At 39.6% G+C, this 25,282-nt stretch overlaps 1 protein-coding gene across 3 annotated transcripts in view; it reads left to right on the top strand.

Annotated features, from left to right (window-relative positions):
* Nup75 (nuclear pore complex protein Nup75) overlaps positions 1-25,282 on the top strand; it is a 63,427-nt gene that overhangs the window by 14,364 nt on the left and 23,781 nt on the right. For all 3 annotated transcript variants that reach the window (XM_053783934.2, XM_053783936.2, XM_053783935.2), the window contains exons 7-9: positions 1,338-1,460; positions 15,577-15,795; positions 20,154-20,251. In XM_053783934.2, the coding sequence (XP_053639909.2) occupies positions 1,338-1,460; positions 15,577-15,795; positions 20,154-20,251 (440 nt within the window). The remainder of the gene's footprint in view (positions 1-1,337; positions 1,461-15,576; positions 15,796-20,153; positions 20,252-25,282) is intronic.

Genomic DNA, 25,282 nt, shown 5'->3' with positions numbered 1-25,282 from the left:
ACAACAGTACGTACAGTGTAAAATTTTCAACGGATCTCTAATTTCTTGTCAAATGATACCCCAGAGTATGAATAAATGGTTTAGTAAACCAACAAGTTGATAAACAAGACACTTGTGCAACATTTAGGCATCTTTATTCTGGAAATGTTTCCCCAGTCTGTGGCTTTTTCAGTCCAGTGCAGAAAAAGGTGGAAGATGATGAGGAAGAGTTTAAGGTAATCAGTCCCTCAGCCTGGAGTTGAAGTGTTCAGTCCATCAATCTTGATAAAAGTGCAGGATATTCGCAGAGATTGGGCTTATATACTGCTGACAGATGAGGTGGAGCAGTGGTGAGCAGAGTCACCAGTGAAGAAACCTGCTAGTGGAAGTAGGTTAGACAAATTTTGAAGGATTCGTTGAATCAACATCCCAAGATGTTGTTGTGTCTGACAGTATGAATATGGTTTGAAAACTGAAAAATTGATAAATGAGACGCCTGTGCAGCATTTGGGCATCTTTATTTTGGAAATGTTTTGCCAGCCTATAGCTTCTTCAGTCCTGTGCAGAGAAAGGTGGCAGATGAAGTTGAGGTAGTGCATTAAGAGAAGAAGTAATTGTATAAAATACTAGGTTATGTGAGTAATTCTTGTGTATTTCAGTAGTCTGTTAAATGCAGTAATTTATGGTGAGCTTTCTCATTTTCTATGTGATGAGTTTACACATATGCATATATATGAAGCCTACTGTAGTTATACTCTGGAAATTGTTACCTCATTGAGATAAAACTTTAAATTATTAAGTTGCTGCAGTATGACTGAGAACTGACAAGTATTAAAATAAGCATATAGCAAAAGAAGACCTTTTATTATGATATTTCACTTACAAGAGCTTCTATCAAGTAAAAGAAAAATGGACAACATTGATATATTAGTATAGTGCTGAAAGATAATCATATTAACCACATCAGGTGCTGGGCAAAAGTTGAGGTTGTATGTAGTGTTTCTTGTACGGAGTTGCTAGGCAATATGATAACCTTTCTGAAACTACTTTTTTTGCATTATTATTATTAGATTCATGGGAAGCACTAAACCCATTAGAGTCATACAGTGCCTGGGAAATAGGAGGAAATCAGATTTGATTTGAAGAGGTGATGGGTAGCTCCAATTCCTATGATAAAGTGCCCTTCACCAGCGTCAAGGCCCACCCCCCTCTCTTTCCCTGACAGGACTTGCTTTGTGGTGGAGCTTCAGTTTTGAATTCACAAAAGTAAACTTTCCTCTTCATTGATAACTGAACTAAGGACTTGAGTTACCAAACCTGTATAATAACTATTCTTCCAACTGTACTTTTTTCCACAGGTATATGGTGGAGTTTCAGTTGCAGAGTTTACAGTACGCTGGCAGCACTGGCAAAGTGAATGTGAACGACGCTTGCAAGAGGGACACTACTCTACATGCCATCAACTGCAAACAGTTTGCAAAGTAATGTCTTGCTCTCTATACAATATTTATTTATTATTTTCTGCTTCCATTCATTTTGTTTCTGTTGGTAACTTTGAATATAAATTGCCACATATTGGAAAATCCTTTAGAAATCATATTCAATTTGCAGGTCTTGAGAGCTTAGGAAGCATCTTTTCTGTTTGCTTTATTTCATAAATCTTAGAAGGCAGGTAGATGTGAAAGGATTGACACTGGAGGAATGTATGATCCTCAGAAATTCCTTGCAGTGCATGTTTTTTTTTTTTAATCAGTGTTTAAAAAAATGCAGCAAAAGGAGACCTTTATTAGTTCAGTGTTTCACCAACAAAAGACTTTATGAGGTACATGTGTCTTCTTAACCACTTGTTGGCTATGTCAGGATTCAACCAATAATAAGTACCAAAAATACTGAGATTCCAGCGGTATAGCCTCTAAGATGCTGAGAATGGAAAATTTCATAGAGACTACTTTATCATTCTGCCAATTAATGAGAAATAATATATAAAATCTTCAACCAAAAATACCAGAGGCTTAGAAAGAACAAACTTATGTACAGTATGTATGAATGATAGCTAGTCACCATTGCAACGGGAATGTAAATATTGAACTTCAAGATAAACTGAAAAATAAGTTAAATTAAAGAAGAATGGAAAGGGCTGCTCAGGTCTCAATAAATGGAGAGAAATCAGTTGCATGTTTTATAAAATGCTGAAATTAAGAATGTGATATGAAAAATATATTGAAGAATTCAGTGAGGAGGCAACTGGGTGAGAATGCTGAGGTGTATGTCAACAGAAAATGAGGTATTGAGAGGAGGAACAAATAATTAAAATTTAATGAGTATGGCATTGAGGCTAATATCTTGATTATAGTTAGGTGTAACCTTGGTAGTAGGTTGGTAGACAGCAACCGCCCAGGGAGTTACTACAGTCCTGCCAACTGAGTGTAAAACGGAAACCTGTAATTGTTTTACATGATGGTAGGATTGCTGGTGTCTTTTTTCTGTTTCATAAACATGCAAGATTTCAGGTACATCTTGCTACTTCTACTTACACTTAGGTCACACTACACATACATGTACAAGCATGTATATACACGCCCCTCTGGGTTTTCTTCTATTTTCTTTCAGGTTCTTGTTCTTGTTTATTTCCTCTTACCTCCATGGGGAAGTGGAACAGAATTCTTCCTCCATAAGCCATGCGTGTTGTAAGAGGCGACTAAAATGCCGGGAGCAAGGGGCTAGTAACCTCTTCTCCTGTATATATTACTAAATGTAAAAGGAGAAACTTTCGTTTTTCCTTTTGGGCCACCCAGCCTTGGTGGGATATGGCCAGTGTGTTAAAAGAAGAAGAAACATGCAAGATTTCAATTATGTCTTGCTACTTCTACTTATACTTAGGTCACACTACACATACATGTACAGTGGACCCCCTGTTCGTGATGCTATCGGTATCCGATAAATCCAGTAACCGATGCATTATATCGCAGAAAATTTGCCTCGCTTCCCAATACAAAACCCGGTATGCGATGTGGTTCGTACGAGACGTGTCCATGTGTGGCCTGAACTGCCCCGTGTGTGCCAGTGTTTACAAGCCAGCCGGTGTGCGAGCATCTAAGGATACATTCGGTACATTCCATATTATCCATATTATCACTGTTTTTGGTGCCTGTTTTTGCAAAATAAGTCACCATGGGCCCCAAGAAAGCTCCCAGTGCCAACCCTTCGAGACCAAGGGTGCTAATGACTGTTGAAATGAAGAAAGAGATAATGGCAAAGTACGAAAGTGGAGTGCGTGTGTCGGAGCTGGTCAGGTTGTATAGTAAGCCCCAATCAACCATCTCTACTATAGTGAGCAAGAAAACGGCAATCAAGGAAGCTGTTCTTGCAAAAGGTGCAACTGTGATTACGAAACAGCGACCGCAAGTGTTAGAAAATGTTGAGAGACTGTTATTGGTGCGGATAAATGAAAAACAAATAGCAGGAGATAGCATCTCTCAAGCAATCATTTGTGAAAAGGCTAGGCAGTTGCATGACGATTTGGTAAAAAAATTGCCTGCAGCTAGTGGTGATGTGAGTGAATTTAAGGCCAGCAAAGGTTGGTTTGAAAGATTTAAGAATCATAGTGGTATACATAGTGTGATTAGGCATGGTGAGGCTGCCAGTTCAGACCACAAAGCGGCTGAAAAATATGTGCATGAATTCAAGGAGTACATAGAGGCTGAAGGATAGAAACCTGAACAAGTGTTTAATTGTGACGAAACAGGCCTGTTTTGGAAGAAATTACCAAGCAGGACCTACATTACTCAGGAGGAAAAGGCACTCCCAGGACATAAGCCTATGAAAGACAGGCTTACTCTGTTGATATGTTCCAATGCTAGTGGTGATTGCAAAGTGAAGCCTTTATTGGTGTATCACTCAGAAACTCCCAGAGCGTTCAGGCAAAAGAATGTCCTCAAGGCTAATTTGTGTGTGCTGTGGAGGGCAAACAGTAAGGCATGGGTCACTAGGGACTTTTTCTATGACTGGTTACACCATGCATTTGCCCCCAGTGTGAAAAATTACCTAATTGAAAAGGAATTAGACCTTAAGTGCCTCCAAGTATTAGACAATGCCCCTGGTCATCCTACAGACTTGTCAGAGCGACTTTGTGGGGACATGAGTTTCATTAAGGTCAAGTTTTTGCCTCCTAATACCACTCCTCTCCTGCAGCCCATGGACCAGCAGGTCATTTCCAACTTCAAGAAACTGTACACAAAAGCTATGTTTGAAAGGTGCTTTGAAGTGACCACAGAAACTCAATTGACTCTAAAGGAGTTTTGGAAGAATCACTTTACTATCCTCAATTGTGTAAAACTTATAGGTAAGGCTTGGGAGGGAGTGACTAAGAGGACCTTGAACTCTGCCTGGAAAAGACTGTGGCCAGAATGTGTAGACAAAATGGATTTCGAAGGGTTTGAGGCTAACCCTGAGAAGCCTATGCCAGTTGAGGAATACATTGTGGCATTGGGGAAGTCCTTGGGGTTGGAGGTTAGTGGGGAGGATGTGGAAGAGTTGGTGGAGGAGGACAATGAAGAACTAACCACTGATGAGCTGCTAGATCAACTTCAACAGCAAGAGGCCACACCTGAGGAAATTGCTTCGGAGGAGGGAAGAGAGAAATTGAAGAAGTTGCCTACTTCAAAGATTAAGGAAATCTCTGTGCAAAGTGGCTTGAAGTGCAAACCTTCATTGATGAAAATCACCCTCAGACAGCTATTGCAAGCCGTGCTGGTGACTATTACACTGACAATGTTGTGAACCACTTAGGAAAGTCATAAAGGAACGAGAGGTACAGGCCTCTATGGACAGATATGTTGTGCGACATAGGTCCAGTGACTCTGAAGCTGGTCCTAGTGGCATTAAAAGAAGAAGGGAAGTAACCCCGGAAAAGGACTTGCTACCTCAAGTCCTAATGGAGTTGGGATTCCCCTTCTAAATGCTAACACCATCCACACACTCCCCTCCTCCCATCCCATCAATCATCACCAGATCTTCATTAAAGGTAAGTGTCAAATATTCTTTCGTTATCTATTGTTATTGTTGTTATTGTAATTACTATTCTATTGCATTAAACTTAATATTTCATGTGGTAAAAGTTTTTTTTTCATACTTTTGGGTGTCTTGCACGGATTAATTTGATTTCCATTATTTCTTATGAGGAAAATTGATTCGCTTTCCGATATTTTTGGTTTACGATGAGCTCTCAGGAACGGATTAGTATCGCGAACCGGGGGTCCACTGTATAATCATATATATATATATACACCCCTCTGGGTTTTCTTCTATTTTCTTTCTAGTTCTTGTTCTTGTTTTTTTCCTTTTATCTCCATGGGGAAGTGGAACAGAATTCTTCCTCCGTAAGCCATGCGTGTTGTAAGAGGTGGCTAAAATGCCGGGAGCAAGGGCTAGTAACCCCTTCTCCTGTATAAATTACTATATTTAAAAAGAGAAACTTTCGTTTTTCTTTTTGGGCCATCCTGCCTTGGTGGGATACCGCTGGTTTGTTGAAAGAAGAAGATGTGAAAAATATGGTGAAGAATTCAGTGAGGAGGCAACTGGGTGAGAATGCTGAGATGTATGTCAACAGAAAATGAGGTATTGAGAGGAGGAACAAATAATTAAAATTTAATAATTACTAAAAAAAATAAGAAATTTGTCAAAGTGGGAAGTCTGAATGTGCATGGATGTTGTGCGAATGATAAGAGAGAGATGATTGTGGATGTTATGAATGAGAAGAAGCTGGATGTCCTGGCTTTAAGTGAAACAAAGCTGAAGGGAGTGGGTGAGTTTCAGTGGAGAGGAATAAATGGGATTAGGTCAGGGGTTTCAAATAGAGTTAGAGCTAAAGGAAGAGTAGCAATAATGTTGAACGATAAGCTATGGCAGGAAAAGAGGGACTATAAATGTATTAATTCAAGGATTATGTGGAGTAAAATAAAAGTTGGATGTGAGAAGTGGGTTATTGTAAGTGTATATGTACCTGGGGAAGAGAGAAGTATAGAGGAGAGAGAGAGAGATTTTTGGAAATGTTGAGTGAATGTGTGGGGAGTTTTGAACCAAGTGTGAGAGTACTTGTGGTTGGGGATTTTATTCCTAAAGTGGGTAAAAATGTTGTGGAGGGAGTAGTAGGTAAATTTGGGGTCCCAGGGGTAAATGAAAATGGGGAGCCTTTAATTGAGCTATGTGTAGAAAGAGGTTTGGTAATAAGTAATACATATTTTATGAAAAAGAGGATAAATAAATATACAAGGTATGGTATAGCATGTAATGAAAGTAGTTAGATTATGTATTTGTGGATAAAAGGTTGATGGGTAGGCTCCAGGATGTACACGTTTATAGAGAGGCAACTGATATATCGGATCATTATCTAGTTGTACCTACAGTTAGAGTAAGAGGTAGATGGGATAAGAGGAAAATGGCAACAACAAGTAAGAGGGAGGGGAAAGTGTATAAACTAAGGGAGGACGAAGTTCGGGTGAACTATAAGCAACTATTGGCAGAAACGTGGGCTGGCGCAAGTATGAGTAGGGGGGGGGGTTGAAGAGTGTTGGAATAGTTTAAAAATGCAGTATTAGAATGTGGGGCAGAAGTTTGTGGTTATAGGAGGGTGGGTGCAGGAGGAAAGAGGAGTGATTGGTGGAATGATGAAGTAAAGGGTGTGATAAAAGAGAAAAAGGTAGCTTATGAGAGGTATTTAAAAAGCAAAAGTGTTATAAGAAGAGTAGAATATATGGAGAGTAAAAGAAAGGTGAAGAGAGAGTGCAAAAGGAGAGCTGATGATAGAGTGGGAGAGGAACTGTCAAGAAATTTTAATGAAAATAAGAAAAAATTTTGGAGTGAGTTAAACAAGTTAAGAAAGCCTAGGGAACGAATGGATTTGCCAGTTAAAAACAGAGTAGGGGAGTTAGTAGATGGGGAGATGGAGGTTTTGGGTAGATGGCGAGAATATTTTGAGGAACTTTTAAATGTCGACAAAGAAAGGGAGGCAGTAATTTCATGCACTGGCCAGGGAGATATACCATCTTTTAGGAGGGAAGAAGAGCAGGATATGAGTGTGGGGAAGGTGCATGAGGCATTACGTAGAATGAAAGGGGGTAAAGAGTTGGAACTGACACGATCATGACAGAAATGTTAAAAGCAGGGGGGGAACATAGTGTGGGAGTGGTTGGTATTTTTGTTTAATAAATGTATGAAAGAGGAGTAGGTACCTATGGATTGGCAGAGAGCGTGTATAGTCCCTTTATATAAAGGGAAGGGAAGGGGGACAAAAGAGATTGTAAAAATTGTAGAGGAATAAGTTTACTGAGTATACCAGGAAAAGTGTACATTAGGGTTATTATTGAAATAATTAGAGGTAAGACAGAATGTAGAATTGCAGATGAGAAAGGAGGTTTTAGAGTGGGTAGGGGATGTGTAGATCAAGTGTTTACATTGAAGCATATATGTGAACAGTGTTTAGATAAAGGTAGGGAAGTTTTTATTGCATTTATAGATTTAGAAAAGGCATATGATAGGGTGGATAGGAGAGCAATGTGGCAGATGTTGCAAGTAGTATATGGAATAGATGGTAAGTTACTAGATGCTGTTAAGAGTTTTTATGAGGATAGTGAGGCTCAGGCTAGGGTGTGTAGAAGAGAGGGAGACTACTTCCCGGTAAAAGTGGATCTTAGGGATGTATAATGTCACCATGGTTGTTTAATGTACATGTATTTATAGATGGGGTTGTAAAAGAAGTAAATGCTAGGGTGTTCGGGAGAGGGGTGGGATTAAATTATGGGGAATTAAATACAAAATGGGAATTGACACAGTTACTTTTTGCTGATGATACTGTGCTTATGGGAGATTCTAAAGAAAAATTGCGAAGGTTAGTGGATGAATTTGGGAGTGTGTGTAAAGGTAGAAAGTTGAAAGTGAACATAGAAAAGAGTAAGGTGATGAGGGTATCAAATGATTTAGATAAAGAAAAATTGGATATCAAATTGGGGAGAAGAAGTATGGAAGAAGTGAATGTTTTCAGATATTTGGGAGTTGATGTGTCAGCTGATGGATTTATGAAGGATGAGGTTAATCATAGAATTGATGAAGAAAAAATGGTGAGTGGCATTGAGGTATATGTGGAGGCAAAAAATGTTATCTATTTAGGCAAAGAAGGGAATGTATGAAAGTATAGTAGTACCAACACTCTTATATAGGTGTGAAGCTTGGGTTGTAAATGCTGCAGCAAGAAGGCAGTTGGAGGCAGTGGAGATGTCCTGTCGTAGGGCAATGTGTGGTGTAAATATCATGCAGAAAATTCAGAGTGTGGAAATTAGGAGGTGTGGAGTTAATAAAAGTATTAGTCAGAGGGCTGAAGAGGGTTTGTTGAGGTGGTTTGGTCATTTAGAGAGAAAGGATCAAAGTAGAATGATATGGAGAGCGTATAAATCTGTAAGGGAAGGAAGGCGGGGTAGGGGTCATCTTCGAAAAGGTTGGAGGGAGGGGGTAAAGGAGGTGTTGTGGGCGAGGGGTTTGGACTTCCAGCAAGCGTGCGTGAGCGTGTTAGATAGGAGTGAATGGAGACGAATGATACTTGGGACCTGACGAGCTATTGGAGTGTGAGCAGGTTAATATTTAGTGAAGGGATTCAGAGAAACCGATTATTTTATATAGCCGGACTTGAGTCCTGGAAATGGAAAGTACAATGCCTGCACTCTAAACAAGGGGTTTGGGATATTGGAAATTTGGAGGGATATATTGTGTATTTTTATACGTATACCTAACATCCGGCTTACGACCGAGTTCAGTTCCGAGAAACTGGTAGTAAGTCGAAATGGTCGTAAGTCGAACTTTACTACTGAATATCAACAAAACATTTTTGTAATGACTTTATTTTATTGTTTTATTTTGGTATTTCATGTTTTACTTTACTTTTTATGTTGTTAGTACTGTATTTTATACTGTAAGGTTTAGGATAAACACTGTGTACAACACAAATTGTTGTTTATTTCCCAGAAATTTGGCATAAAAACCATGGTCGTAAGTCGAGTGGTCGTAAGCAGAGCAGGCCGTAAGTCGGATGGTAGGTGTACTTCTAAACTGTTGTATTCTGGGCACCTCTGCAAAAACAGTGATTATGTGTGAGTGAGGTGAAAGTGTTGAATGATGATGAAAGTATTTTCTTTTTTGGGATTTTCTTTCTTTTTGCGTCACCCTGCATCGGTGGGAGACGGCCGACTTGTTGAAAAAAAAAAAAAGAGTATAGCATTGAAGCTAATATCTTGATTATATCTAGGTAGTAGGTTGGTAGACAGCAACCGCCCAGGGAGGTACTACCGTCCTGCAAAGTGAGTGTAAAACGAAAGCCTGTAATTGTTTTACATGATGGTAGGATTGCTGGTGTCCTTTTTTCTGTCTCATGAACATGCAAGATTTCAGGTACGTCTTGCTACTTCTACTTACACTTAGGTCACACTACACATACATGTACAAGCGTATATATACATACCCCTCTGGGTTTTCTTCTATTTTCTTTCTAGTTCTTGTTCTTGTTCTTTATTTCCTCTTATCTCCATGGGGAAGTGGAACAGAATTCTTCCTCCGTTAGCTATGCGTGTTGTAAGAGGCGACTAAAATGCCGGGAGCAAGGGGCTAGTAACTCCTTCTCCTGTATATATTACTAAATTTGAACGGAGAAACTTTCGTTTTTCCTTTTGGGCCACCCCGCGTCGGTGGGATACGGCCAGTGTGTTGAAAGAAAGAAAGATCTTGATTATAGTTAGGTGTAACCTAGGTAGTAGGTTGGTTGACAGCAACTGCCCAGGGAGGTACTACCGTCCTGCCAACTGAGTGTAAAACGGAAACCTGTAGTTGTTTTACATGATGGTAGGATTGCTGGTGTCTTCTTTCTGTCTCATAAACGTGAAAGATTTCAGGTACGTCTTGCTACTTCTACTTACACTCAGGTCACACTACACGTACATGTACAAGCATATATATACACACCCCTATTACAAAAAAAGTATTTTTAAGATGGTAAGTTTACTCATTTTGAAATAAAGAGTTTGGGATACATATATACACATTAAAATAAATGAATCTTTAATATTATATAAAACACACAATCTTTGGTTTAGAGGTATTTAAAATATATATATATGTACATTATAGGTAGTAGGTTGGTAGACAGCAACCGCCCAGGGAGGTACTACCATCCTGCCAAGTGAGTGTAAAACGAAAGCCTGTAATTGTTTTACATGATGGTAGGATTGCTAGTGTATTTTTTTCTGTCTCATGAACATGCAAGATTTCAGGTACGTCTTGCTACTTCTACTTACACTTAGGTCACACTACACATACATGTACAAGCACATATATACACACCCCTCTGGGTTTTCTTCTATTTTCTTTCTAGTTCTTATTCTTGTTTATTTCCTCTTATCTCCATGGGGAAGTGGAACAGAATTCTTCCTCCGTAAGCCATGCGTGTTGTAAGAGGCGACTAAAATGCCGGGAGCAAGGGGCTAGTAACCTCTTCTCCTGTATATATTACTAAATGTAAAAGGAGAAACTTTCGTTTTTCCTTTTGGGCCACCCTGCCTTGGTGGGATACGGCCGGTGTGTTGAAAGAAAGAAAGATATATGTACATGTTACAATAATAAATTATAATTAGCATTTTATTAAAATAATAAATAATAATTCGTGACCCTACACAGGGTACAACTTCCTTGACACTACTGTGTCATATATATATATCTATGCTAAAATAATAAATTATACGTAACATATTTACAATTATAAATTACAATCAACTCCTTATGACGCTCCGTGTCTCACGACACTTTTCCGTTGTGTTGTGACGCTCCCTCTCAACTGTGTCACTTGACACCCTTTCTTCCGTGTAATGACGCTCCTGCTCAACCTTGTCCACTAGACACCCTTTTCTCTGTGTCACACGACACTCCTACTCTCCGTGTCACACGACACCCTTTTCTCTGCGTCATACACAATATTTCTGTTGTGTCACTCTTGACACCCTTGTCTCTGCGTCGCACACTATCACCCACAGCGTCTTTCTCGAGGCCAGTCACATGATACTATTCAATGTACACTACAACCTGACCATCTTCAGTGTCACACGACACCCTTTTCTTCTCAGTGTTCCACTACGGTCCTGTAGCATATCTCAGTGTTCCACTCCATCATACTTCCCTAAGTGTCACACTATGGTCCTAGCCCAGTTCAGTGTAACACTCCAACCTTTTCTTCATGTAATGTCCCACTAAAACAGCATCAGAAGACTCCGGCCCACAGTTGACCAGCATAGGCGGTGAGTCCACAGACATCACCGGTAGTCCTGTAAATACTCTCCAAGGCCGGTAGAAGTACACTGTAAGATGGTCTGGTGAGTACTGTCTACCGCCTTAAAGACCAATTGGCACACCGCAAGGTGGTCCGATGAATTACTAGCAGAACACCATGCTGCAAGCTCACTGAGTGCGGCCGTCAAGTAACTGAGGCCATCAGACTCAGTGAGCTGCGGTGAGCGCTTCCTCTAACGCCAGTAGAAGCCAGTAGAATACTCTCTACTGCCAGTAGATGTGTACCATTAGGTGTTCTGGTAACTACTGCGTAGATGCGTACCGTGAGGTGTTCAGGTACTTACTGCTTTAAGGCCAGTAGATGTGTACCATTAGGTGTTCAGGTACCTACTGCTTAGATGCATACCGTGAGGTGTTCAGGTACATACTGCTCTAAGGCCAGTAGATATGTACCATTAGGTGTTCAGGTACCTACTACGTAGATGCGTACCGTGAGGTGTTCAGGTACTTACTACTTCTAAAGCCAGTAGATGTGTACTGTGAGGTGTTCAGGTACTTACTGCTTCTAAAGCCAGTAGATGTGTACCATTAGGTGTTCAGGTACCTACTGCTTAGATGCATACCGTGAGGTGTTTAGGTACGTACTGCTTCTAAGGCCGGCTCAGCAGTCCCCACAATGGGTTTGATGACGTACCCAGTGGTACTGCCGGCCGGCAGGTTAACCATTTAACCGCTAGTTTGGTAGGGGGCTGCAACAACCCCTCAGGGTTTTCTTCTATTTTCTTTCTAGTTCTTGTTCTTGTTGTTTATTTCCTCTTTACTCCATGGGGAAGTGGAACAGAATTTTTCCTCCGTAAGCCATGTGTGTTGTAAGAGGCGACTAAAATACCAGAAGTATGGGCCTAGTAACCCCTTCTCCTGTATAAATTACTAAATTTAAAAAGAGAAACTTTGGTTTTTCTTTTTGGGCTACCCTGGCTTGGTGGGATATGGCCGGTTTGTTAAAAAAAAAAAAATATACACACCCCTCTGGGTTTTCTTCTATTTTCTTGCTAGTTCTTGTTCTTGTTTATTTCCTGCTATCTCCATGGGGAAGTAGAACAGAATTCTTCCCCTGTAAGCCATGCGTGTTGTAAGAGGTGACTAAAATGCCAGGAGCAAGGGGCTAGTAACCCCTTCTGTATAAATTACTAAATTTAAAAAGAGAAACTTTCGTTTTTCTTTTTGGGCCACCCTGCCTAAGGCCAGTTTGTTGAAAGAAAAGAAGTTAGGTGTAAGTAATATGAGCCAGTTAGCCAGCTGTAATGTTCCTCTATGTTTTTGTACTGTACTAAGTACAGTATTAACAAAATCTTCACTAGTTCAGTAGCTAGTTGTATCTAGCTCAGTTTTATTGTACAGTAATTACAGTGGAACCTCTACTTGCAAGTTTAATCTGTTCCAAGACCTTGCTCGCAACCGGATTTGCACGTTTGCAGAATTAATTTTCCTAATTTAAATTAATTGAAATGCAATTAATCTGTTCCAGTGGAATTCCGTACTTCAATAATTTCGCTAATATCAACTCTATGGCATAATAAACAATATAAATAACATAGAAACCTGATATATACTCTAAAATGAATAAAATATGTCATTCATGTAGTGGTATGGGCGGTGTCGGCGGTGGACGAGAGTTTGTCTGGCGACCGGGCAAAATGCTTCTTCAATAATTTCACTCATATCATCTATACAGCTTATTTATCTATCACAGTTCATCTAATATGACATAACAAACAATATAAATCACATAGAAACCTGATATATATTCTAGAATGAATAAAATATGTCATTCACATAGTAGTATGGGCGGTGTCAGCGGCCGACGAGAATTTGTCTGGAGATAGGACAACATACTCCCTGAATATTTCGCTATCATCAACTCTACTTCTTATTTATCTATCACAGTTCGTCTAATATGAAATAATAAACAATATAAATCACATAGAAACCTGATGTATACTCTAGAATGAATAAAAAATGTCATAATGTAACAGGTGGAGGTGGCCACAACCGCTCCCTCTTTGTTGTGGTAAACACTGCCATCTAGTGAAGGCATTTTGAAGCCATCTATTATTATAATTATTATAGATAGTACATTATTATTATATTCTTCTTTCAACATACCAGCCGTATCCCACCGAGGCGGGGATATGCTTGTATATATATGCTTGTACAGGTATGTGTAGTGTGACCTAAGTGTAAGTAGAAGTAGCAAGACGTACCTGAAACCTTGCATGTTTATGAGGCAGAAAAATGGACACCAGCAATCCTACCATCATGTAAAACAATTACAGGCTTTCATTTTACACTCACTTGGCACAATGGTAGTACCTCCCTGGGCAGTTGCTGTCTACCAACCTACTACCTACAATATTATTATTTTTTTTTTTTCAACAAGTCGGCCGTCTCCCACCGAGGCAGGGTGACCCAAAAAAGAAAGAAAATCCCCAAAAAGAAAATACTTTCATCATCATTCAACACTTTCACCACACTCATACATTATCACTGTTTTTGCAGAGGTGCTCAGAATACAACAGTTTAGAAGCATACACATGTAAAGATACACAACATATTATTATTATTGTTATATAAATAATTTGTAATTTTTTATTCACACAAAAAATATAAGATTTACTGTTATTCCTTATTACAATAATTGTATAAATAATGTCAACCCATTCATGACTGCATATTGGGATGGACAGTGACATCATTTGTTTACTCTGAAACATAGCCAAGCAATGGACCATTTCTCATACGTTGAGCTCAATTTCAAGGTACTTTTCGTCGTGAAAGCAATCAAAATCATGTCTATTTCTGTAATATATCTTCCATTCTATCAAATGAGACCAAAAAAATGAGAATACAACCATAAAAAACCATACAAAAATACCCTAAGGGGTAGCTAATTGCTGAAAGTGAACTCCATTATTTATACACTTACCATCCGACTTACGACCGAGTTCAGTTCCGAGAAACTGGTCGTAAGTCGAAATGGTCGTAAGTCGAACTTTACTACTGAATATCAACAAAACATTTTTGTAATGACTTTATTTTATTGTTTTATTTTGGCATTTCATGTTTTACTTTACTTTTTATCCTGTAAGTACTGTATTATATACTGTAAGGTTTAGGATAAACACTGTGTACAACACAAATAGTTGTTTATTTCCCAGAAATTTGGCATAAAATACACGGTCGTAAGCCGAGTGGTCGTAAGTCGAGCAGGTCGTAAGCCGGATGGTAGGTGTACATAGATTTCTTTCATTTTTGGTGTACGTTAAGAAGCCTCTTTCCATCATACATTGCCCAAGTTTCAATAAGATAGTCCAACATACAAATGAGATACAATTCCTGAGATCAAGAGCAAGAGCCCCTCACCAATGTCAAGGAACCTGAATAGAAGAAAACCCAGAGGGGTGTATATACATATGCTTGTACATGTATGTGTAGTGTGACCTAAGTGTAAGTAGAAGTAGCAAGACATACATGAAATCTTGCATGTGTATGAGACAGACAAAAAACACCAGCAATCCTACCATTATGTAAAACAATTACAGGCTTTCATTTTACACTCACTTGGCAGGACGGTAGTACCTCCCTGGGCAGTTGCAGTCTACCAACCTACTACCTAGGAATACTACATTTATCTCTGTTATTTACTTGAGGCACACCACACATTCACTCTACTCTCCTCTTTACCAGTCTCTGGATTCTGTTCTTAATCAGTCTCTCGATCTATTCTGTTCCTCATCAATCTCATGCCCTTTATTGTGTTCCTAATTAGTCTTTTGATTTTTATTCCGTTCCTCATTAGTCTCTCGTTCTCTATTCTGTTCCTTATCAGTCTCATGTTTTTTGTTCTTTATCAGTCACAATGTTGCAGAGCATTTGTAGGTTTAGTTTGGATTCTTGTAAATATGAATATAAGAGATACATACCAATACTGCAGTATTGGCAGGCCTCTGGTAAGACAGTGATGGAGTGATAATGAAAGTGTTTCTTTTCGGGTCACGCTGCCTCAGTGAGAAAGGGTCAGTGTGTTAAAAAATAAAGGTATTTAAGATGAAGATAGTCCTCAGTACAGTGAATGGCCTCGTTCTGCTGTGTCCACCTAATTTTGGTGGAAAAATTAGATACCAGTGGTAAACTGAGCTGAAGTTTTTAAATTAACTTTATGTCATTCTAATTTAAAATGGAGACTTCAGTAACACTTAAATTCACTTGTCATTTCAGATACTTTGTGGAGACCAGAAAACTATTAACAACTTGATTGACTTGATGGACACTTGGTATCATCTAATGGTCTCTACCTTACTGTTCACCTGTCCTACAGTGAAGCTCTTCCGTTTGCACAGTGCCGCACAGGATGCTATTGCATGTGTAGGTGGAGAACAGAGTACAACACCATTGGATCATGTCTTACTTGCTGCTATGGAAGCAGACATTCTTCAAGTAAAGTTACTTTTCAGTTACAGTATTTGTTGTTTATCAATGATGCTTCTCTTGTCTTATCCTAGAAATTTGTATTTGTAATGATAGGTACAATTTTTTATAACAGGATATACTTTTATGATTCTTCAATACATATTGCAAGGTAGTGAAATGGATACTGAATGAATATGAATTATGTGGGTTCATAATAATTGGGTCAATATGAAAGAAATATTTTTATCTTTACCCCTCATAGAGATACAGCAAAAAGCCTTGAGTTTCATAGCTTGTGTTTTCAATATCACTGAGCCGATCACAGGATCAGAGTCACTGAGCCCCTGCCATGGGGCCAGGATCACTGAGCCCCAGCCACAGGGTCAGAATCACTGAACCCCAGCAATAGGGCCAGGATCACCAAACGCAGCCATAGAGCCAGGATCACCGACCCCAGCCACTGGGTCGGGATCACCAAGTCCCAGCTATAGGTTTGGGATCGCTGTCCAGGATCACCAAGAACCAGCCATAAAGACTTAAATCACTCAGCCCCAGCCATAGGAGCGGAATTATCGATCCTCAGTTATATTCCAAGAGTGGTTCCATTTTCATACAGTGATGACTCTGGACAGAGAGTGCAATGGACAAGGAAGTAGTAGCAGCAGCAACACACACAGCATGAAGCATTCTTGAGCTTCCCCAGTGCTCAGGCTTAATGCCCAAAGCTGGGGTGTGGCTTGAAAAGGGTCCTGTAGTGCTTGCTGCCTTTGCACCTCCTGACATTGCTGCTATGCAGCTGCCACACCCTTCGAGCCTAGTGTGGGTGGGGTTTGTGGCAGCCCAAGGTGCCTAACTTCTCCCTTGAGCCCCATAGGGGCAAGGAGTGGGGGTAAGCCTGGGAACAGCTAGTCCCAGAAGATGAGGAAGTACTTGTATCTCCTCCCATGGCAGACATTAGTCTGAGACACTCCAGCGAAAGGGAGCCAAGGCTGGGCCACCACTTGGAAAAGGTGATTATACCAGCCTGGTGATTATACCAGCGAATCTACAAAGAAGATGACTCTGGAGGAATCACTGCAATGTGTCAGTGTATAACTGAGAGTCATGTCAGTATGCCATTTCCTGACAAAGAAAAAAACAAGAACATTCAGTTTTTTTTAATATTGAGCACAAGCTATTGAGTATATTTTAATTATACAGTGGAACCTCGGCTTACGAATTTAATCCATTCCGTGACCTTGATCGTATCCTGAGTTGTTTGTATGCTGGGTCAATTATCCTCATTTAACCCTTTGAGGGTCGACAGGCCCTCTCCGAAACTCGTTCTCAGGGTCGGCCAAATTTAAAAAAAAAAAATTATTTTCTCTTATGAAAAGATAGAGAATCTTTTCCCGATCATAAAGACACCAAAAGTTTGAAATTTGATAGAAAACTTACGGAATTATGCTCTCGCAAAGTTAGCGGTCTCGGCGATGTTTACGCATCGGCGATTTTGCCCACTTTGAGCCCCATTTTTCACTGTACTAGTCGACAAAAAACATGAATATTTCACTAGAACTCCGTTTTTTCTATCGAATGGGTGCAAGAAACCACCCATTTATGAAATTCAACTATCCAGTACAGTGGTCAGAATTTAGCAATTTTGCCAATTTCACACAAATTTCAAAAGATGCCAATTTCCGAATAGGGTCCAGAATAAACAAGAAAGACATTCCTGGCACTAAAATGACATTTCCTCTAGTCATTAGTCACGTCTCAAGGCCCCTCTTATATTCTTTTGCTTTCCACTTTGAGTTTTTATTCTCACAAAAAATATAAGATTTACTGTTATGCAGACTACTGCATTAGTGTAAAAAATGGTATAAATATTATTGGTGCACTTGTGAAAGAATATTAGACTCGCCAGTTGACGTGTATTACATGCTTGGCACGATTTGTTTACTTTTGAAGTTTGGTAAAAATCGAACATTTCTGCTACTTTGAGCTCAATTTCAAGGCACCTTTCATTGTAAAACCAGTCAAAATCATCTCAATTTCTGTAATATGTCTTCCATTCTATAAAATGAGACCAAGAAAACTAGAATACAACAATAAATACCATACGAAAATACACTGCAAAGTCGCTGATTTATTCCAAAAAAATGGTCAAAGTTTTTTTTTTTCTCATTATGCACTGTGTGCTGCAGGATTTTTTTTAGACTGTGCACACTGACCAAATAGACCCATTCTTTCATATGAAGGCCTACCAGCTTTCTCCCACTAGATTTGAGGCCGCTAGAATTTATGCGTACTAGTACGTCAAAAACCCCTACGCGTAAGACGTACTAGTACGACCAAAACCCTCAAAGGGTTAAATTAATTGAAATGCAATTAATCTGTTCCAGCCTCTCAGGAGGCATGAAAAAGTAATGCTAATATCAACTCTGCTGCTTAGTTATCTATCACAATTCATCTAATACAACATAATAAACAATATTTACAACATAGAAACACGATATATACTCTAGAATTAATAAAATAGGCCATAATATGGCAAGTGATGGTGACACTGGCAGCGGCAGAAGGCATCTACCATTTGCTCTCTCATTCTAGTATCTTCCCAGTCCATAACCCCACACCTAGCTTGTGTTTATCTATGATTAGTGGTGAAGTTGTCACATGTAACCACAGGTGTGGCCAAGACATGTATATACATGTATAGGTGAAAACATGATCACTGTGGACACAGTGGTGGTGGCGGCAGCCAGCTGCCCCACTCTGTGCTGCTGCCTTCTTCGTTTCTCTAGCATTTTTCATAGTTTCTAATCACTTCTTGTTGATTGTATGCAAATAATGTCTCTTTTGGCGAGTCATTGTATAAGAAATTTGTACAAATAACAAAAAAAGGCACAATACTGTGACTGGAACGATACACAAATAACCCGCACATAAAAGAGAGAAACTTACGACGCCGTTTCGGTCCGACTTGGACCATTGACAAAGTCACACTAACCAGAAGTGGAGTAAGACGGCTATATATAGGCAGGAAGAGGTGATGGTAGTAGTACAAGAATGGTATATAATACTGACAAGATGAAATTAAGACACATGCGCAACACCCGGGCATCCCTATCGTAGACGTTTCGCCATCCAGTGGCTGGCTGGATGACGAAACGTCTACGATAGGGATGCCCGGGTGTTGCGCATGTGTCTTAATTTCATCTTGTCGGTATTATATACCATTCTTGTACTACTACTACTACCATCACCTCTTCCTGCCTATATATAGCCGTCCTACTCCACTTCTGGTTAGTGTGACTTTGTCAATGGTCCAAGTCGGACCGAAACGTCGTCGTAAGCTTCTCTCTTTTATGTGCGGGTTCTTTGTGTAAATTTGTACAATATAAGACAAAATTACGCATCCCAAGGGTCTGCTACGATCACTCAAAGCAGCACACCACCTCTTCCTTTTGACTCCTGGTTAGCACTGAGATAGCCATGGCCGTAGCAGCTGTACCTACAGCCACCCAGAGGGTTACCAATTTCTATTTTGAAGCATTTGGCACAAAAATATGAAAAAAAAAAATACAAAAATGTCTTAAAATGATAACATATTATTATTATTTTTTTTTTTTTTTTTTTTCAACAAGTCGGCCGTCTCCCACCGAGGCAGGGTGACCCAAAAAAGAAAGAAAATCCCCAAAAAGAAAATACTTTCATCATCATTCAACACTTTCACCACACTCACACATTATCACTGCTTTTGCAGAGGTGCCCAGAATACAACAGTTTAGAAGCATATACGTATAAAGATACACAACATATTATTATTATTAGTAGTAGTAGTAGTACATACGTATTATTATAATTATTAATTTTTTTTTTTTAACAAACCGGCCGTATCCCACCGAGGCAGGGTGGCCCAAAAAGAAAAACAAAAGTTTCTCTTTTCAAATTTAGTAATTTATACAGAAGGGGTTACTAGCCCCTTGCTCCCGGCATTTTGGTCACCTCTTACAACACGCATGGCTTACAGAGGAAGAATTCTGTTCCACTTCCCCATGGAGATAAGAGGAAATAAACAAGAACAAGAACTAGAAAGAAAATAACAGAAAACTCAAGAGGGGTGTGTATATATATGCTTGTACATGTATGTGTGGTGTGACCTAAGTGTAAGTAGAAGTAGCAAGACGTACCTGAAATCTTGCATGTTTATGAGACAGAAAAAAGGACACCAGCAATCTTACCATCATGTAAAACAATTACAGACTTACGTTTTACACTCACTTGGCAGGACGGTAGTACCTCCCTGGGCGGTTGCTGTTTCAACTGGAATAAGATAATTTTAAACATTAAAATATCTTTTATTTTCTTCATTCATTGTTCATAAAATTTATGTATTTTAGGTAATCAAGGAATGCCAGCAAGTCTTGGACAATACTTGGTTTACTGCCCACGTCACTGATTTGTTGTGTCATACTATGGGGCAGACAACAGATCAAAAGTAAGTTTCACTTAGAGAAATGTAGTTAAATAATAAAAAATTAAATTATTTATATTACTCATAAATTTTTTCAATTAAACTTGCCAGTATAATTTCAAAATATTAAAGAGCCATCTACGTATTTACCCTATATAATATCACAGAATTTCCTACTTGAATGCAATGGGATTTTTTTTAGTGCACAGGCCATCTCCCACTGAAGTTGGGTAACCTGAAACCTGAAAAGTCAACACATTGACCATCACTCATTCAATAGCTATCTTACCAAAAGTGTACAGCCCTCCCAGTTCAGATGACCCTCCAAACTGTAACATCCCAACCCCTTCAGAGTGCATGCACTGTGCGTCCCACTCCAGGACTCGAGTCTTGTTAACCAGTTTCCCTGAATTTCTTCACATACATAACCTTGCTCATACTCAAACAGCACATAAAGCCATAAAACCCACTCATCTTCACTCACTTGTATCTAATACACAAGCCTGTTGGATGCTCAGATCCCTAGCACTCAAAACCTCCTTTACCCCCTTCCCTCCAACCCTTCTTGACATGACCTACATCTTCCTTCCATTCCAGATTTGTACAGGCTTTTAATCATCCTATTCTGCTCCATCCTTTCAATGCCCAAACCACCTCAACAACCCCTCCTCAGCCCTCCATCTTTTAATTTCTATTTTTCAAATTCTTTGCATAATATTCACACACCAAACATTGCTCTCCAACATGACATATCCACTGCCTCCAGCCTCTCTCTCACTTCAGTGTTTAAAATCCCTGCCTTACTCCCATGTAAAGTAGAAGCATTGACACCACTATGCTTTGGTAAATTCCCTGTGCCTCCACAGTTAAACTTCTTTCTTTCTAAAATCTACCTTTTTTATCAATGGCTTACCTCGTCTTTCATGGACCCATCTGCCGACATGTTCACTCCCAAATACAGGAGGGTCCTGCTTATACAGCAGGTTAAGTTCCCAGCTGCCACTGTAAAGTGAACCATAGCCTTTTTTTCACTTTCAAATGCATATAAAATCCTGATAACATGTTTACACTGTCAAATATTAAGTGAGAAATAGATCAAGGCCTAAAAAAATGCATATATAGTTTGCACATTACTTACCTTAAAATATTTTCATCCTTATCTCATAGTGAGCGGTGAATATATTTATTGTAGGAAGTCTAATTATATGAAGAATGAGTATAATTGAAAACTGATGCATTAGCGAAACACTGTAAAGAGGGGTTCTCCTGTGTATGAATACATGTACTCACTCCATACTCCTTCCTTCCAATTTGATATGCAGTCATTCACAGTACATTTTTTGTTACTCTCATCACTATTGCTTCTTTCCATATTCACTTTTAATTTCATTCTTTCATATATATACCCTCTCAGATTCCTTCACCAACCTTTGCTGTTTCATTTTGGAATCTCCCTAAAGGCGTGTTATCAGTAAAGAACAGCTGTGATAACTCCCACTTTGTATCAGATTCATCATGTGCAAGAAAGGTATAAAATACCGACAGCATGAAAGTTAAGACGTGTGCAACATCTGGGTATCTTTATTGTAGACGTTTCGCCATCCGGTGGCTTTATCAATACAGATTCTTGGACATAATTAGAAGACAGTAGAACTATATACAAAAGATGAGGTAATCAGTCCCTCAGCCTTGGATTTAGTGTCACAGCATCGTGGTGGAGGAGAATCTGGAGCAAAGGCAAGAAGACTGGCGGTTATATAGGCATCAGTGGATAAGGACGTGTAGCAGACGAGGGCATAGTCACTGGTAGGTAGGATTCCCCTACAAGACCTTCTTCACGGCTGCTACTACTAACCCATCCCTTTGGGTAGGACCTACTTCCACTGGAGAATCCCGCCTACCAGTGACTATGCCCTCGTCTGCTACACGTCTTTATCCACTGACGCCTATATAACCGCCAGTCTTTCTGCTTTTGCTCCAGATTCTCCTCCACCACGATGCTGTGAACACTAAATCCAAGGCTGAGGGACTGATTACCTCATCTTTTGTATATAGCTCTACTGTTTTCTAATCATGCCCAAGAATCTGTATTGATAAAGCCACTGGATGGTGAAACGTTTACAATAAAGATATCCAGATGTTGCACATGTGTCTTAACTTTCATATTGTCGGTATTTTATACGTTTCTTGCACAACTTGTCAGACACTGCAACATCATGGAATCTTGGTTCAGAGGACATCTACAAGACCTTCTTCACGGCTGCTGCTACTAACCCATCCCTTTGGGTAGGACCTACCTCCACTGGGGAATCCCGCCTACCAGTGACTATGCCCTCGTCTGTTACATGTCCTTATCCACTGACGACTATATAACCGCCAGTCTTCTTGCCTTTGCTCCAGATTCTCCTCCACCACGATACTGTGAACACTAAATCCAAGGCTGAGGGGCTGATTACCTCATCTTTTGTATATAGTTCTACTGTCTTCTAATTATGTCCAAGAATCTGTATTGATAAAGCCACTGGATGGCGAAATGTCTGCAATAAAGATATCCAGATGTTGCACATGTGTCTTAACTTTCATATTCATTATGTTGTAATCCCATACATCACCTCTTCCCAACACCCTGCCATTCATTTCTTTTATAATCCTATCTAAAAATATGTTAAATAGCCACAGTGGCATTACACATTCCTTGTCTAAGGCCTACTTTTACTGGGAAATAGTCCCTGCTTTGCTAAATACCCTTTGCTACGTAAAAACTCTCTACCATTCTTAGTAATGCACTACCTATTTCAAACATTTGCAACATCCACCACATTGCTTCCCTATCTTCCCATTTATATGCTTTTTCTAACTAAATAAATGCATCAATATTGCAATCATAAAATATTTCATTTCAGTATTTTTTTTTTCAACAAGTCGGCCATCTTCCACCGAGGCAGGGTGACCCAAAAAGAAAGAAAATCCCCAAAAAGAAAATACTTTCATCATCATCTCACTCATACATAATCACTGTTTTTGCAGAGGTGCCCAGAATACAACAGTTTAGAAGCATATACGTATAAAGATACACAACATATCCCTCCAAACTGCCAACATCCCAAAGCCCCTACTTTAAAGTGCAGGCATTGTACTTTCCATTTTCAGTACTCAAGTCCTGCTATATAAAAATAACCGGTTTCCCTGAATCCCTGCACTAAATATTACCCTGCTTACACTCCAACAGCTCATCAGGTCCCAAATACCATTTGTCTCCATTCACTTCTATCTAGTGCACTCACGCACTCTTGCTGGAAATTCAAGCCCCTCGCCCACAAAACCTTAACCCCCTCCCTCCAACCTTTTTGAGGACAACCCCTACCCCACCTTCCTTTCCCTACAGATTTATACGCTCTCCATGTCATTCTACTTTGATCCATTCTCTCTAAATGACCAAACCACCTCAACAACCCCTCTTCTGCTCTCTGACTAATACTTTCATTAACTCCACACCTCCTAATTTCCACACTCCGAATTCTCTGCATAATATATACACCACACATTGCCCTTAGACAGGACATCACCACCTCCAACAACCTCCTTGCTGCAGCAATTACAACCCAAGCTTCACACCCATATAAGAATCTTGGTGCCACTATACTTTCATACGTTCCCTTCTTTGCCTCCATAGATAACGTTTTTTGTCTCCACATATACCTGCATTTTAAAGGAAGGGTTTGGAATGTTGGCAGTTTGGAGGGATATGTTGTGCATCTTTATATGTATATGCTTCTAAACTGTTGTGTTCTGGGCACCTCTGCAAAAACAGTGATTATGTATGAGTGAGGTGAAAGTGTTGAATGATGATGAAAGTATTTTCTTTTTGGGGATTTTCTTTCTTTTTGAGTCACCCTGCCTCGGTGGGAGACGGCCAACTTGTTAAAAAAAAATTTTTTTTTTCAACAAGTCGGCCGTCTCCCACCGAGGCAAGGTGACCCAAAAAAGAAAGAAAATCCCCAAAAAGAAAATACTTTCATCATCATTCAACACTTTCACCACACTCACACATTATCACTGTTTTTGCAGAGGTGCTCAGAATACAACAGTTTAGAAGCATACACATATAAAGATACACAACATATCCCTCCAAACTGCCAGTATCCCAAACCCCTCCTTTAAAGTGCAGGCATTGTACTTCCCATTTCTAGGACTCAAGTCCGACTATATGAAAATAACCGGTTTCCCTGAATCCCTTCACTAAATATTACCCTGCTAACACTCCAACAGATCGTCAGGTCCCAAGTACCATTCGTCTCCATTCACTCCTATCTAACACGCTCATGCACGCTTGCTGGAAGTCCAAGCCCCTTGCCCACAAAACCTCCTTTACCCCCTCTCTCCAACCCTTTCGAAGACGACCCCTACCTCGCCTTCCTTCCCCTATAGATTTATATGCTTTCCATGTCATTCTACTTTGATCCATTCTGTCTAAATGACCAAACCACCTCAACAACCCCTCTTCTGCTCTCTGACTAATACTTTTATTAACTCCACACCTTTTCCTAATTTCCACACTCCGAATTTTCTGCATAATATTTACACCACACATTGCCCTTAAACAGGACATCTCCACTGCCTCCAACCGTCTCCTCGCTGCTGCATTTACCACCCAAGCTTCACACCCGTATAAGAGTGTTTGTACTACTATACTTTCATACATTCCCTTCTTTGCCTCCATAGATAACGTTTTTTGACTCCACATATACCTCAACGCACCACTCACCTTTTTTCCCTCATCAATTCTATGATTAACCTCATCCTTCATAAATCCATCCGCCGACACGTCAACTCCCAAGTATCTGAATACATTCACTTCTTCCATACTCCTCTTTCCCAATTTGATATCCAGTTTTTCTTTATCTAAATCATTTGATACCCTCATCACCTTACTCTTTTCTATGTTCACTTTCAACTTTCTACCTTTACACACATTCCCAAACTCATCCACTAACCTTTGCAATTTTTCTTTAGAATCTCCCATAAGCACAGTATCATCAGCAAAAAGTAACTGTG

This window comes from Cherax quadricarinatus, chromosome 33 (assembly GCF_038502225.1).
Source record: "Cherax quadricarinatus isolate ZL_2023a chromosome 33, ASM3850222v1, whole genome shotgun sequence".
In the NCBI taxonomy this organism is placed as follows: Eukaryota; Metazoa; Arthropoda; class Malacostraca; order Decapoda; family Parastacidae; genus Cherax; species Cherax quadricarinatus.
This window is presented reverse-complemented; position numbering and strand designations above follow the sequence as displayed.